General features: G+C 43.8%; 1 protein-coding gene across 2 annotated transcripts; it reads right to left on the bottom strand.

Moving 5' to 3' along the window:
- Positions 1 to 2,882: 2,882 nt before the first annotated feature.
- On the bottom strand, positions 2,883 to 16,285 carry TRIM40 (tripartite motif containing 40). 2 transcript variants are annotated; one of them, XM_033863912.2, is made up of 5 exons: positions 15,674 to 16,285; positions 5,454 to 5,549; positions 4,358 to 4,597; positions 4,037 to 4,059; positions 2,883 to 3,854 (listed from the first exon to the last, which is right to left on the bottom strand). In XM_033863912.2, the coding sequence occupies exons 1-5, from the start codon at positions 16,046 to 16,048 to the stop codon at positions 3,608 to 3,610; spliced, it is 981 nt and encodes a 326-aa protein (XP_033719803.1). In that variant the 5' UTR covers positions 16,049 to 16,285; the 3' UTR covers positions 2,883 to 3,607. The 2 variants fall into 2 exon arrangements, with proteins under 2 accessions (XP_033719803.1, XP_073666607.1); XM_073810506.1 differs by having other exon boundaries at positions 4,358 to 4,492.
- Between the last annotated feature and the right edge of the window lie 381 nt (positions 16,286 to 16,666).

Here is a 16,666-nt window from a genome sequence, read left to right as displayed (position 1 = left end):
TCCCAGGGTAATTTTACTTGAAATTCCCTTGTTTGGATTGTGGACTCAGTGCAGAGGAAGTGGATAGATCCTAAAACATGATGACCTCAAGATAAGGCAGCTCCGTGAGCCTCCATGCTCTGCTTGTCACAGAGTCTGAGCTCGGGGTTCCCTCCCCCAGGGAAGCGCTGAAGTCCAGAACCCCAAGCTCCCAGTCGCCCTCTCCAAGACTCCAAAGGAAACGTGCACACCTGTTGGGACATGCACAGGTTTAGCCGACTTTTTCACAACTTACGCTGTAGCAGCTTCTTCTACTACAGGGAATGGAGACTCACTCAAGTTAGTTCAAATATTAAGAAAGTTTATTATAAGATTGGACATGCAAATAAGGAAAATGGGATTTTTCCACTGTTAGGACTCAAGCCTTGTGGGAAGCTCTGGTGGGGTGGTGGGAGTGGTGGGAGATACAAGTAGTTCCCAAAGGAAGAACTGGAGATTAAAAAATGCTAATAATAATAATCAACACATAGAGAGTTCACTCTGGCCAGTCACTGGAGTAAATATTATTTTACATATTAACTCATTTAATCCTCACAACAACCCTATGAGGTAGGTACTATTATTAATAGCCCCGTCTTGTTTTTTAACAGCCCCGTTTTATACATCAGAGAAGCGAGATGTATGGAGGTTGGGTAACTGGTCCCACGTGAGCAGCTAGTCAATAGCACAGCGATAATACACATTAGACACTAGACATTAGACAGACGGTTTGGCTCCCACGTCTGTGCTCATGACCATTAAGTCATACTGCCTCTGTACATCCAAGAACGGTGGGAAGGGGACTTGAGGCCCAAGGCAGCTTAGAGACTGGACTAGCCTGTGGCCACTGAGCAACGTGGTCAATGACACTTGCTTCAGGACACAGTCACGTGTGTGGCTCTGATCCCCTATGTTGCTGCTCTTCCTGCCAACCAGTGATGCCTTCATCATAGATCCATTTTGAATGTCTTAGAGAACCTAATTATCATTGTCTTTCTTTGATAAGACCTTTCTCGGCAGGCCACCTTATAGGCTCCACTGGCCAACCATCTGCTGGTCAGATGCCCACCCGGCCTGATCATCTGCAGTCACATCAGGAGAGGACAGAGGGCCTGGCAGGCACCTGCAGGGTAACTGACTCTCCAGTGGAGACAGACCCTCGGAGCTTGTCAGTCTCCTCCCAGTGCTGGTAGGATGCTTCTGGACCAATTCTCTGTTTGACGTTAACCACAGCTAGGACACAGGAATTGTTAGCTGTCACATCCAGGGGTGCTCTTTCCTTGGCTAATGTCTTATTCTTAGATTTGGGGTCTCACGTTTCTCTGAAACATACAGCTTCCTGCCTAGTAGCTATATCCTTCTTTTTCTGAACATCCACACTAGGCACTTTCTCCTTCCCCTCCCTTAACCCCCCGACTTCCTGCCCCCAATCCATCTGGCAACAAGAGTCCAGACTGGTTTTCCTTAAACACCACTTGTTCCTTTCACTCCTGACTCAAAACCCTTTGATGACTGCCTATGTTTCAGTGTCACTCATCTAACCCTTTGCTTGACTTCTGGTCTTCCCCATTCCTGAATATTCCAGACTGACTGGGTCAGTCTTTTCGTACTCCTACAAACGTGCTGAGGCCTTTTCCTACCTCCGCGCTTTCATCCGTGGAGCTGTCCTGACCAGGATGGTCTCCACCTTTCTCTCCTGCCTGTCCAATTCCACCCCCACGAAGCCAACCCCAGCCTCACTCGTGTCTCTCCTCTGAATCCCCACTGCCCTTAGCAACTAGGACACTTAATATCCCATCACACTCTCTTGTCATTCCATCTGTGTTTATTCTGGTTCCATAGCTAGATTATAAGCTTTTGGCTGGAGACGTAGAATAAGAAGATGGAATTAACACATTTAAATGTTTCCAACGTGTTAGGCACTGCAGCAGGCATATATAATAACATTTAATTCTTACAACAATCCCAGACCATGAGTATCATTATCCTCATTTTAGAGGGGGTAGGACTGAGGTGCAGAGAGGCTAAGTAACTTGTACAGGGTTACAGAGGTATTAGGTGTCAGGACCGGGATTGAACTCAAGTCTGACTTGTGAGTTTTTACTCTTTACACCGCAATGCAGCATCTCCTTGTAGCCATGTTTTATTCTTTGTATCCTTCAGTGCCAAGTATGCTATTGACCATTTCTGCAAGGGCTCAGTAATACTAGTTAAAGGTCCCCTTTGTTAATCATGGAGCATCAAGAAGGGCCCTTAGGACTTCTCTGGTGGCGCAGTGGTTAAGAATCTGCCTGCCAATGCAGGGGACACGGGTTCGAGCCCTGGTCTGGGAAGATCCCACATGCCACGGAGCAGCTAAGCCTATGTGCCACAACAACTGAGCCTGCGCTCTAGAGCCTGAGAGCCACAACTACTAAAGCCCGCGCGCCTAGAGCCCGTGCTCTGCAACAAGAGAAGCCACCGCAATGAATAAGCCCGCGCACCACAACAAAGAGTAGCTCCCACTTGACACAACTAGAGAAAGCCCGCACGCAACAACGAAGACCCAACGTAGCCATAAATAAATAAATTTATTAAAAAAGAAAAAAGAAGGGTCCTTATACTTTCTATTAATTTATTCATGCATCCACTTAATAAATTTCACTGGACACCAACTATGAGCCCGGCACTGTCCTAAACCCTGGGGACACAAAGACAGTGTACTGTCTTTACTCACCCAAAGAAGTGATGCACAAATAATTAATATACAAAGGTATTATTCATTGCTCCATAAAAATTTCCACAAATTTAGTGTCTTAAAACCACACAGATTTATTATATCATAGCTTCTATGACATCTATTGCCTCACAGTTTCTGTGGGTCAGAAATTTGGGCTCTCTGCTTAGGGTCTCACAAGGCTGCAATCAAGATGTCAGTTGGGCTGGGTTCTCCTCTTGAGGCTCGACTGGGGAAAAGTCCATTTCCAAGTTCACTTAGGCAGTTGGCAGAATTAATTTTCTTGCAGCTGCAAGACTGAGGGCCTCTGCTTCTTGTTGGCTGAAGGCTGGAGTCTGCTCTCAGCTCCTAGAGGCTGCCTGCTGGCCACAGGACTACCCACGTCATGAATCCAGCAAGGAGAGTTTCAAGAGTGAGCGTGTTAGCAAGGAGGCATCCCATCCATGTAATACAGTCTGAGAAGGGACAGCCCATCCCCTTTGCCATATTCCATTGATTAGAAGCAAGTCACAGGTTCTGCTCACACTCAAAGAGAGGGGATCATACAAAGGCATGAACACCACGAGGGGAGCATCATGGGAGGTCCCTGTAGAGTCTGTCCACCACAAAAGTAATGTAAGCTCCAGGTGCGTTGTACAGACAACAGGTGCTACAGGAGCTCAGAAGGAATATTTCTGCCAACAGACGTGCCAGCTCCATAGGCAGAGGTGGCCTCAGCACTGTGAACTCATGCCATCCAGGTACTCCCATTTTAATATGAGATTGTGAGAGATGGGTGCTACCGTGAGTTCACAGTCAAAAAGGAGGTCTTGAATCCTGACTTCTGCAGTGGGAGCCTGGTTCAGGAGAGAGGCTGTGACTATTGTCCAGGTATCAGAGGGTCAGGCATCTGATCACAGCTGTGGCATGTTCAGGAGGTGGCAGGCCTGAGGGTGCACTGGGCAGGCCTAGTGGGAGGCTGGACAGGTTGGGGGAAGGAGAGCCAGGAGGCTGAGGTGAGTCTGAGAGGAGCTGGTCCAGGGATGAACTGGTCAGAGCTGCTGAGGATGACTGGTTAAGTGAGTCATTGATTCTTTTCTCTAAGTTGGGATAAATAACCTCTAACTGCTCTGGAGCACTCCTAGAAACAAAGAAATCCTTCAGTATATTCTGTTCAATCTTCCACTTTCCATGTAGTCTGAAGATGCAAGTTAATGGAGCAGTGGAGCTCCTTGACCGTGAGAAAGCCCATACACACATCTATGTTTGTGTGGGTTTGTGCTGTGTAAGCACATGTGGGAAGGGAGATGGGACGGCTCATACCTGTTCAATAAGTCACTGGCGTCCTAGGAGAGAGAAAGAGAGTGAGAGTCACAACCAGTTCTCAGGTTCCTGTCCCCTCCAATTCCCTCCCCAACCAACTAGTGGATGGCACTCTGGGCTGTCACCTTGAGAACCGGAGAGGGTAGCACCCCTTCTGTGTACCCGCCTCTGCTGCAACAGCATTGTGCAGACTTGGACAAGTCACCACCACGTGTCACAGAGAAGACTCTCCTTCTTACACCTCCCAGAGGGATGCTACAGGTAGGCTGCCCACTATTTGGGGAGAATCCCAGGCTTCGGGAGGCACCTCAGGGTGTGCACCTTCAGCAGGCTGGCATCCAGTTTCTTAGCCATCCCCTCCAGTTCAGTGACCAGGCTGCTGAGTTGAATCATTGCCCTGGAGATGCCAGGGATTCTGGACACCTCTGCTGGCATGTCCTCCAGCTGGCCTGGCCGCTGAGGGAGGGCATCCAGCTGTCTCCTGGCTCGGTGTTGACGCTCCAGTTCAGCCTCCAGCCTGTGGGTCCTACAGTCTGCCTGAAATTCCAGAAAAGGGGCTCCCTAAGATTCAATGTCAGATGGCTCCCTCTGGACCTTCAGTCTCTGAACGTTCCAAGCGAGAATGCTGATTTCTCAGTCCTCCTCCCCTCATGGCATTGCCTCTGCATGTTATGGGTATTACAGGGGGAGCCGTGTTCCTCAAAAATGAAGGGACACCTCCCCGCGCACCTCACACCCTTGTGAACATCCACAGATGCCATGTCTCACACACACACACACACACACACACACACACACACACACCCCACTCAGCTATATCCTTCCACTGACTTTTTTTTTTTTTTTTTTTGGCGGTACGCAGGCCTCTCACTGCTGCGGTCTCTCCCATTGCAGAGCACAGGCTCCGGACGCACAGGCCCAGCGGCCATGGCTCATGGGCCCAGCCACTCCGAGGCATGTGGGATCCTCCCGGACCGGGGCACGAACCCGTGTCCCCTGCATCGGCAGGCGGACTCTCAACCACTGCGCTACCAGGGAAGCCCTTCCACTGACTTTTAACCCCCTTCATGTCATAGGGTGAGGAGAGACCCCACATCAAAGTGAGCAAGCAACAGAAAGGTAGATGGTCAGAGACAGAGAAAGAGACCTATGGTTTGTGGAGTAGTTTTCAGTTGATGGGCTGCTTGTCTCCTTTGATCTTCACCGAGAACCAGGTGGAACACGACTGGCTTTCACTGAACATATAAACCACATGAAGGTCAGAGGGCTTGACTTGCCCCAGGTCACTCAGCCAGCAAACCCCAAGGCCGAGCCCAGCACTTGTGTTTCCAGCCTCCAGGCCCTCCCCCAACAGCAGGCTGCTCCAGACAGACAGATGATCAGACCGGAGTCCTTCCTGGGACTCTGCGAAGCCCACCTGCATAGCCTGCAGTCTCTCCTCCTCCTGAGCCCTGAGCCGCTGGAGCTCGCAGATGTCCTTTCGGAGCTTCCTGATCCTGCGGTTGAGTCGTTCCTAGAGAGACAGACACCCCTGCTGGTCAGACTGGGGGTGAGGGTGGTGCCCGTGGAACACACGGCAGAGAGGGGGTGTCCTGATCCCAGGATGAGGCTAACGTAAAATTCTGCCTAAAAAGAGGCAGCCTTCTATGCATCATGCTTGGGTTAAGGAACACAAGAGTTTATTTAATGGATAGTGATGGCAAAAAGCAATAGGTAATTTTTAAAAGAGACTTAACTACATAAAAATAACAGATAGTAAGAGAACCTTTTCTACTTGACTTCAGGGTGTTTTTCTCCTGACATCTAAGAGTTATGTGCTGATCACTGGCAACCCTCACTATTTCTCATCAACAAGTGAAGCCAATCTGGAGAGACCTGACTTACAGAGGAGATGAAAAACCTCTGGTACCACTCCCCTACTCTGGCTGGGAGGGACAAGAACTCTCTATTAGAGCAAACCCACAGCCCAGGAAGGCATGGAACCTCTCTCTAAATCTTAAGTCAGTGTCTGGATGGGTCACGGTGTCCTGGAATCTAAGGGTATAATGAATCATTTCAGTTTCTAAAACATTTACTTTCAGATCTTGGGTAAACTATGTAGAAAGCAAATATAAACAAAGCTGATACTGATATCAGCATAAGCCTTTAATGAATCAAAATGGAAGAAAGGCGCAGGGTGGGGGGTGTCAGCAAAAGAGTCTGGAAACGTTCTTCTTGTAACCCTTGTTACCTTAGTTACAAAATATATTTGTGTACCAGATAAAAGGGTGTACAAAGCCATAGTAATAAAACAGTATGGTACTGGGACAAGGACAAATAGAAAATGGAAGAAGAGAGAGCTCAGGGACAGACCCATGTTTACAAAAGAATTTTAAAAGAAAAAAAAAGTAAAAAGAAATGAGTCACAGGTATGAAATGTGCAATGTGGAGAATACAGTCAAAAACTGCGTAATATCTTTGTATCGTGACATACTGTAAGTAAACTTATCGTGGTGATCATTTTGAAAGGTATAGAAATATTGAATCACTATGTTGTGTAAGAGGAACTCTCATGATATTGCAGGTCAATTATGCTTCCAAAACAAACAAACGAACAAACATAGAAAAAGAGATCAGATTTGTGGTTACCAGAGGTGGGGAGTGGGAGGACGGGGAATTGGATAAAGGCAGTCACAAGATACAAACTTCCAGTTATAAGATAAATAAGTACTAGGGATGTAACGTACAACATGATAAATATAATTCCCACTGCTATATGTTATATATGAAAGTTGGTAAGAGAGTAAATCTTGAGTTCTCATCACAATAAAAAATTTTTTTCTATTTGTTTAATTTCGTATCTATATGAGACAATGGGTGTTCATTAAACTTATTGTAATAATCGTTTCATTTGGTATGTAAGTCAAATCATTATGCTGTACACCTTAAACTTACATACTACTGTATGTCAATTATAACTCAATAAAACTGGGAAAAATAAGATAAAATAAAAATAAAAAGCAATACACAGTTCAGTAAGAGAAGGGACAAAATCTGTAGGAGATGGTGTTGAGGAAACTGGCTACAACAACAGGGAAAAATGAAGCCAGATCCCTATCCAGGACCATATGTGAAGGCAGACTCTAGCTGGATTAAAGACAGTGTGAAAGGAAAACCACAAAGTTAATAGAAAATAATGTTAAAGAATAAATTTGTGACCTGGGGGTAGGGAAAAATGTTTTAGATAAAACCCCAAAAGCACAAACCATGAGAGAATGATTTAATTTGATTACCTCAAAATTAAATATCTCTGTTCAATGACAACTCTATGGACAAACCTAACAGAGAAATGACAGACTAAGAGATAATATCTGCAAAGTCTAAAACCAACAAGAGACTTATATATAGAATATAAAAGGAAAGCCTAGGGAATTCCCCGGTGGTCCAGTGGTTAGGACTCAGTGTTTTCACTGCCATGGACCGTTTCAATCCCTGGTCGGGGAACTAAGATCCCTCAAGCTGCAAGGCACAGCCTAAATAAATAAGTAAATAAGAAAATAAATAAATAAAAGGAAAGCCTAGACATCAATAAGAAGACAGGAACCCAAGAGAAAAACTGGCAAAGAATATGGACAGTTAATTCACAGACGAGGGGATGCCCAAACTCACCTGTGATTAGAGAAATGGAAACTAATACAATGAAATGTTATTTGACCCCCATCAGAGTAATAAAAATTAGACAACTGGATAACACCTGGGGGAGGTGGGATGTGTGTGGATATAAGGACCACACTGTGGGCTGGTGAGATGTGCACTGGCACAGCCCTTCTGGCAACGGTTCCGGCCACCTAGGTGTGCTTTCCTCTGTGATCCAGTGATCCTGTTTCTGAGTAAAAACCCCAGAGAATTCCTAGGTTCTAAGAGAACATGTCCACTACAGCACTGGTTGTGGTAACAGAGAATCGGAATCACATAAAGTCCATTCCTGGGAAATGGATGGGTAAAATAGGGCAGGTGCCCACTATGGAACACAGTGCATGTGTCAGAAAAAATGGACTATGGGACCCACAAAACATGGACTGATCTCAAAAACGTGGTAGAGTGAAAAGCAAGAAATAGCACGAAGCCCATCATATAATTTTGTTAATTCAATATACAAGCACACCGTGCAGCAATGTGTGTTTTCAAACTGTCTACAAATAAAAATACAACAAACACTTTAAGTGGTTGTCCATGGAAGAGGGAGGAATGATGATTAAATGGAACAAACAAAACATGAACAGGATGTGTGGACTAAAGATAAGAGTGTGCTATTGACTGAAGAGTGTGTGTTTCATTAAGTAAATCCTTCTCACCTCAGGTCAAAAAAAATTGGGGGGTGGGTGGATTTTGTTGTTGTTGGCTGTTTATGGGGAATGTTTCTTCTTTTTGTCATTTTGCCTCATTTTCTCTTATAAACTCTTAAAATGTATTGCTTTTGGAAAAGAAGAGTCCCACATCACTGGAGATGTACAGGTAAGGCTGGAGGTGGACGAGATGACTGTGAAAGTTCTTTCTGGCCCTGAGATTCAGAGGGTGAAACCAAGGTCAAGGGGCTGTGGGTGAGACTTCAGCGAGGACATTCAAGTAAACAAACAGAAAACAGAGGAGACAATGATGTCACTAGGAAATTATTATAAAATGTTTCATGTCACTGGTGTTACCTGCAGGCATTTCCCAGCAGACAAGGAATAAAACAGTCATAGAAGGAGGGGAAGGAAGTAAATGGGCATCTTGGATTTCACTCAAGGGCCTCAACGGTGAAGGCGGAGGCTGGAGTGCGGCGGGGAATTGTCTGTGTGAGCACGAAAGTTCAGGTCTCGAAAAGCTCAAACAAGCAAGCAACTTTCACCTTGCTACCCCTTCCATCTACTCTCTCTGTTCTCACAACTACATTTCTTGAAGTAGTTGGTTCTTGCTGTCTTCACGTCCTCGTGGCCCCTTTGCTCCTCAGCATCTGCTTTTGCTTCTCATCATTCTTTTGGAACTGCTCTCTCCAAGGTCACAGTGATCCCCAGGAAGGAAACCCAGAGGTGCCTTCTTCTCAGGCCTCCTCTTCTTGGATGTGATTCTACCCACCCCACTCTCCCGACCTCCCACCCCCGTCTTCCTTGACCTTCCTGAGGTTGTTTCTTTAACCCTCCTCTTTCTCTAAATGATGTCCTTAATTTCAGGCTTCAGATTTTATCATAATTCCCAAAAACTCTTTGTCCTAACAGTCAATCCCATGTTTCCAGCTGAGACTTAAGTATCTCCTACTGCTCTACGGACAGCTCAAACTCAGTTTGGAGTAATCAAACTTATCTTCCTCTTCCCCACCCTCTTCCACAATTCACTACTCTTGACCACCATATTTCTGTCCTTGGACTCACCCTTCTGTCTGTCATTCAGCTTGAAACCTCAGTCATATTTTATTTTTTACCTGTGCTACTACTGTCTTCAAAAGGGTTTCTCATTATCAAAGATAAGCCCGAACTCCTCAACTCAATATCCAAGGCCCTCTGTAACCCAATTTACATTTCCTGGGTTACCTCTCTCTACTCCCTCCCTGTTCTCCGCACTAGCCAAACAGAGCTGCTTGTGGTTTCCTGGACACACCCCCACGCAGCCATGCCTCTTCATGGCTTTTCTTTTACTTCCTTCTGCCAGGAATGCTGTCTATTGCTGCCTGTCAAAGTCAGGTCTGTTCTTAAGATCCGGCTCAAAATGTCAGAGTCCTGTCTTCTGGAGTAGTTTAAAATTTAATGAAGAGTTTAAAGTCAACTACAGAGATTGTGTAAATGAAAAAAGGAAGCAAAGAGAACAGCAATAAAGATAACGCATGAAAAACGAGAATAATTCAGATCTATCATTTAAAATATTCAAAATGAGTAAGGTAAAGTCCCTCGTTTTTCAAAAAATATTTATTCATCCATTTTTGCATTAAGGTAATATTTGTGTAAATAAGGTACTCATTAGAATTAGAAAGCAAAATTCTACAAACTTTTATCTTCCTAAAATATTCCTCAGGGGGAAAAAAAGACAAATTGAAATATAGGGAATAGTTCAAGACCTGTTTTGTCTTGATAAATATTTTTTAAAGTCTGTGATCCTATTAGATATCAGATAAAATGTGATTTCACAGTAAAAAAATTGACCGAAAAAGACATTAAGTAGTGAGGAAACATGAGAACATAGCAACATTTAAAATCCTTCTCAAATGGCTTACTAGGACTTCCCTGGTGGTGCAGTGATTAAGAATCCACCTGCCAATGCAGGGGACACAGGTACGATCCCTGGTCGGGGAAGATCCCACATGCCACAGAGCAACTAAGCCCATGCACCACAACTACTGAGCCTGCACTCTAGAGTCCGCGAGCCGCAACTACTGAAACCTGCACCTAGAGCCCGTGCTCTGCAGCAAAGAGAAGCCACTGTAATGAGAAGCCTGCGCACCACAACGAAGAGTAGCTCCCGCTCGCTGCAACTAGAGAAAGCCCATGCGCAGCAATGAAGACCTAATGCAGCCAATAAATAAATTTAAAAAATTTTAAAAAGGCTTACAAAATGCATCAAAGAAAAAGTGGTTAACAGGCAAAAAGGTATCTTTCCACCAATACAGTCACACACACACAAAAAAAGAGCAACTTTCAAAATACATGCTCCTCACAGAACAAAAAGTGCCCAAAAATATGGATAAGAATGATATCACCCATTATATTTTATGAGGAAAAACGGTGTTGATGACTAAACCTGACAATGTCCACATGATCGTGCATCTAGAAAATGTCAGGAAATTAAGTTAAAGGATATATGAACTCAGCAAAGACTCTCAGCGGCCATGGCTCATGGGCCCAGCCACTCCGCGGCATGTGGGATCTTCCCAGACCGGGGCACGAACCCGTGTCCCCTGCATCGGCAGGCGAACTCTCAACCACTGCGCCACCAGGGAAGCCCCAAAAGTCATAATTCTTAATGTAATCAACAAATTTAATGCAATGCCAATTAAAATTTCAGGGATTCTCCATAAAACTTAGAAACATTATATAAGAAAATCCTTCTGGAGACTTCCCTGGTGGTCTGGTGGTTAAAACTCCTCATCCCCAATGCAGGGGGCCTGGGTTCGATCCCTGGTCAGGGAACTAGATTCCGCATGCCGCAACTAAGAACCTGCATGCCGCAAGTAAAGATCCCACATGCCACAACAAAGATCCTGCATGCAGCAACAAAGATCCCACGTGCTACAAGTAATACCCAGCAGAGCCAAATAAATTAAATTAAATTAAATTAAATTAAATTAAATTAAATTTAGAAAAAAGAAAATCCTTCTGAAAAGACAGTCAGCAAGACCATCAGGTTACAAAAAATTATTATTTGACAAAGATGCTACTAAATTTAAAAATAAACCATAAAGCAATAAGTATCAAAACTATATAATAACTTTAGAACAGAAAAAAATAATCAATGGACTAGAGTAAGAAAAATACCACTATTATAAGAATTTAATTTATGTCAAACCAAAAAGAACATATAGATGTGAAAAGGACTCACAGAAATGTTTGAGGGACAACTGTATACCAGAATAAAGAAAAAATAACTGTATTGTTTGATAAAGGAGTCATCCTTCACACAACACAGTATATTAAATTCCAAATAAGCCAGGAATTACTTAATCTTTAAAAATGATACAGACCTAATATCTATCTATCACCATACTAGATAAATTTCTGAGTAAGACATGGAGATTTTATTTCTTAAAAAGAATAGAACTGATTCAAGTACAAATTCTTAAAATTTTTGCCCCAAAAATGAAATAAAAAGAAAAGAAATATCGGAATAGGAAAAATGAAGGTTAAACATAATTAGTATAGCTTATTATCCAAAAGATAAACTACTCTGACGCACTCATGTAGAATTTATGCCCTGATTCTAAGGGGAAATGTAGACGGTGAGTCTCCACGTGGAGAGAAACCTCACCGCCAGCATAGTAAAACAACTTCAATCATTGTCACGCACTTGGAAAACCAGCAAACCACATTGAAAAAAGTGATTGACAACAACATAAGTTGGGCAGTAGGGAAACAGATGTACAAAAAAGACATTGCAAATTTTTCAGTCTTCTGGAGTGCAGTCAGGCAATACGTAATTCCTTTAAAAAGGACACAATTTACAATATTTACAATTTAAAATATTTAATTTACAAAATTTAACTCAAAGGAATAGAGGCATAGTGAGAAATCACAAGAAATCTTTATTTCAAAACTATGCTGTCAACATCTACAAACACACTCAGGGTCTCCCATTGTAATCAGTCCTTTGAAAATACCTTCAACTCCCCAGACTTTGGCTGTCCTCAGGCAGCCTCATGAAACTCACTAAATCCCTCGTTTCAAAACTCAAACGGGTGCTCTATGCTGCCTGCCAATTCCACTGTTTCACTTGTAGGTTCGCTTTTCCAAATTCTACCGCGACTTCTCTTCTCTTTTCAAACCTTTCACACCTCCACCTCTACCCGCACTGCTGATGTCCTTCCCTCACATATTATTGAGGAAATATACCCAAACACTCGGGTCCTCTCCCAAACTGCAAGACTCCCTCCCCTTGCAGAGGCCTTCTTTTGTTCCCCACTGTTACAACGGAAGAAGTGTGCCTCCTCCCAGCCCAGCATCCACTTCTCTGCTGCCCATCTTACTGGATGGCCCAGCATCATTCAATGCACTCCACCATTGTTTCTTCTTCTTCTTTTTTTTAATATTTATTTATTTGGCTGCATCGGGTCTTAGTTGCGGCACGCGGGATCTTCCTTGCGGCATGTAGTGTCTTTCGTTGCAGTGGGCTCAGTAGTTGCAGCTCACGGCCTTAGTTGTCCCTCAGCATGTGGGATCTTAGTTCCCTGACCAGGGATCGAACCCTCGTCCCTTGCATTAGAAGGCAGATTCTTAACCACTGGATGACCAGGGAAGTCCTTCTACTGTCACTTCTTAACAGATTCTTCTCTCTTAGCATCTAGAACACCACTCCCCTTGCTTTTCTCCTGCCTTGCTAGTGGCTTGCTTTCAGTCTCCTTTGCTGGGTCCCCCTCCACCTTACATCTAAATGATGGCCTTTCTAAGGACCTTGCCCTGGAACTTCTTTTCTCTCTAGGCTCTCTCCTGAGGATATTGCATCCATTCCCTTGGATTTAAATATTATCCTTATTCTGATGGAACCCTGTCTTAAGTTCTGGGAATACTAACCCAGACTCTCTTTGGAGATCCAGATTTCAAAGCCAGCCACTTAACTAAGATCCTACTTTGATGTGTCTCAACTTGGACTTGACTCGTCCTAAATGAAACTTGATGTTTCATTCAAACCTGTTCTCCCCAGTCCTTATCGTTCCATCATTCATCCAGTTTCTCAAATCAGAAACTCATGAAGTCATCTTTGATTCCCTTCATTCCCTCACCCCACTTTAATCTGTCAGTAAATCCTGGCAATTCACACTCTAATTATAAACTCTTCAAATATAACAAGGCTTTTCTGGATCTGGGGCTCCCAAATCTGTGCTTCCCTTCTGCCCAGTCTTTACATTGGCCACCTTCCCTTTTTCCTGATCTCAGCACCGGTGCCACCTCCTCCATGAGGCCCTCACCAACCACAGGGGTCACCCATTACTCTCCATCTCAGACTCTTGTTTGTTTTCTTCTTAGCTCATACGAGACTTGTAGTTTGTTTGATTTCATGTCTGTCTTTCTTATTAAACTGCAAAGACCCTGGCAGGAGGGATGGCATCTGACTTGTTCATCATTGTACTCCTAGCATGTATGGTAGTTCCTAATACACTACAGGAACATAAGTCTTTCTTAAATGAACAAATATTGTTATTTATTTATTTTAGTTTTCCTGTCATAATTTAAAGGTAAACTTGAGGACAAAGATTATGAATCATATTTATACTTCCTACAATACCTAGCATGGCATCCTATACAAAGCACAGGCCTGAATAAATCATTGAGTGAGTGAATAGATTTTTCCATCTATTCACTGGCCCATCAGCAGGTGGGAGAGCTCTCCCTGCCCTCCTGTGGTGCCCTGCACTTAAAGGGAATGATGTTAGAACCAGAGAAATTTGCCTCTTTGGCTTTCTGAGTTATTTCTCTACCTTCCCATAGTCACCCTCAATCTGGACTCCCCAGTTTCTCATCCTGTATTATAACATGTTCAAAAAGCCAAGTATCTAAAAGAAGACTTGGAAATTCATCCTTCATTATTGGATAGAAAGACACCATGGTGAAAATATGTCAATTGTCAATCCAATCAAATACTAACTGAATTGGGGATGGGGGTAGAGGATAGTTCGGAAAAAAATGCTAAAGCTAACTGGCAAAATAAATATATCTGAATATCCACAAAAATTCTGAAAAATAAGAATATTGTGAGGGTTCCAAAACACATCGCAAAGGTACAGTGCTTAAAATGGTTTGACACACAAGCAGGAATGGATAGAAGAATAGAACGGAATGGAGAGTCAAGAAAATGTGCAAGTCTATACGTACCCATGGCAGATTAAGAAGTCGGCATTCAAATCAGTGTGGGAACTATGGATTATTCAGTAAATAGTGATAGGAAAAATTGATCAAAACTTGGAAGTTAGGTTATTCTTTCACCAAAATACAGCTTGGATATCCTAAGTCCTCCAAAATATATGTTGAAGGATACTCATTACAATATTCCATGAGACCTCAAAACAAAACAATAACCTGGAAATAGCTCAATATCTGCCAATTTATAGTACATTCATAGAATTGAACACCATGCAGTTGTTGAAAAGAATTCATAAGATCTAGATGTACTGATGGGAAAATGGGATAATGTCCAAGATGTATTTTGAGATGATAAAAACGAGTTACAGAAAAATATATAGAGAATCCGTGTGTGTGTGTGTGTGTGTGTGTGTGTGTGTGTTTTAGAGACTGCATTCATACACACACACACACAAGTTTCTGGAAGAATGATACACAAAAATCTAACAGTGGTTACCTCCGGGGACTGAGAATGGGGGAACGCAGGAAGAAAGATTTTTAGTTTTGACTTTATACCTTACAGTGTTGTCTGAATGTACTAGTTTTATGATAAAAAAAATTTAAAAATAGGATAAAAATAATCACTATAGAAAGGAAGGAAAGAAAAGATGAAGAAGGAAGAGAGAGAGAGAATCATGTACTAATTTCCAGGTTTCAATGTATTTACAGGTTAATCATTAGGATATATAAAACCTGATTATATTTCTAGCCAATTTTCTAGTACTATCAAACAGCGGAACCATACAGTCTTAGTACTAAAAGAGTTTTGTATTATTTAGTCCAACTCCTTTGCGCTACAGATGAGCAAAATGCAAGGAGCTCATGCTTCCTGGGAATCTGACATCGTGTGACCGTATCTCCTCTTAGACTCCTATTAATGCATTGAAACTTTAACATTAGTAGCAAGATAAACACAGAAAAGTGAAGACAAGGGTCCAAAACAGAATAAAGCAGAAGAAACAAAGAAGAGTGTCAGTTACTGAGCCTCTATGATACGTCAGGCATAAAGGACAGGGAGTAGGAAGGAGTAACTCAGGGAGGTGGTGGCAGAGGGATGGCTGTGATGACCCCGCCTTACCTTGTAGTGGCTGATGGCATTTTCAATGGCCAGTTCACAGTGAGACTTGTGTTCAGGGGACACCCGGCATTCCACACACAGAAGACATCTGCTCTCCTCACAGAACCAGCACACCTTCTTCTGGTGGCTGTCGCAGGTATAGCCGGCCCCCAGGACCCCCTCGGAACAGGGCTTCCGGCAGAGGGGGCAGTTGAGGACCCCGGAGGCTGAGGCCTTCTCCAGGTGCTGGGCCAGGCATGCTCGACAGAAGAGGTGTCTGCAGTCAGTGCGCACCGCCTCCTTCAGGCACTCCTGGCAGATGGGGCAGATGCCCTCTTCCCGGCTGTCCTCCCGCAGAGGGATCATGGCCTCCACCTCACACTGCCAGCCTCCCATCTATAGGGCCTCCTTCTCCACTGGAGCTTTGGACAGCCTGCCACCCTAGACAGTCCAGGTAAGATGGCCCAGCTGGAAGGAGGCGGCCCTGGAGCGGCTCAGAGGACCTGATTCAGCCCTCCAACTGCAGGCAGCTGCCCACTCTTCATCAATAGAACTGTAGCACGGACAACAGAAACCACCATTCTGCAACAAGTTTCAGAAACCAATCATCAACTTTGACACACACCCTCTGGTTTCCTTGTCTTTACTAAACTTGAAATCACTCCTTTTCACACACCTGGAGGAAGCAGGTGATTCAAAGACCAGTTTTCCTCTTCAGAGCTTTCTGTGCATATTTTTACAGCTCAAAGTTAAAAGGCCAGAGTATCCTGGTCAGAAGCCAGAGATTCATAAACTTAAAAGTTGAACGTCTTCTCTGATTTGCCCTCAGTTGAGAGAAGCTGGCAGGAGTTTATCAAGTACCACACTGTGATACTTGCAGGCTCGCGGTCACACTCTAAGAATTTGGCTACTGCTGTCAATTAATACCCGACTATTTGCATCAGCATCTCTGTCAGCTGTTCATTCCCCCAACCAGCATCCCTCTCACAGTTATACAGATTCTGCAATGAAAGG

Source organism: Tursiops truncatus, chromosome 10, assembly GCF_011762595.2.
Source record: "Tursiops truncatus isolate mTurTru1 chromosome 10, mTurTru1.mat.Y, whole genome shotgun sequence".
Taxonomy (NCBI): domain Eukaryota; kingdom Metazoa; phylum Chordata; class Mammalia; order Artiodactyla; family Delphinidae; genus Tursiops; species Tursiops truncatus.
Note: the sequence above shows the minus strand (reverse complement) of the source record. Positions and strands in the feature narration are given on the sequence as shown.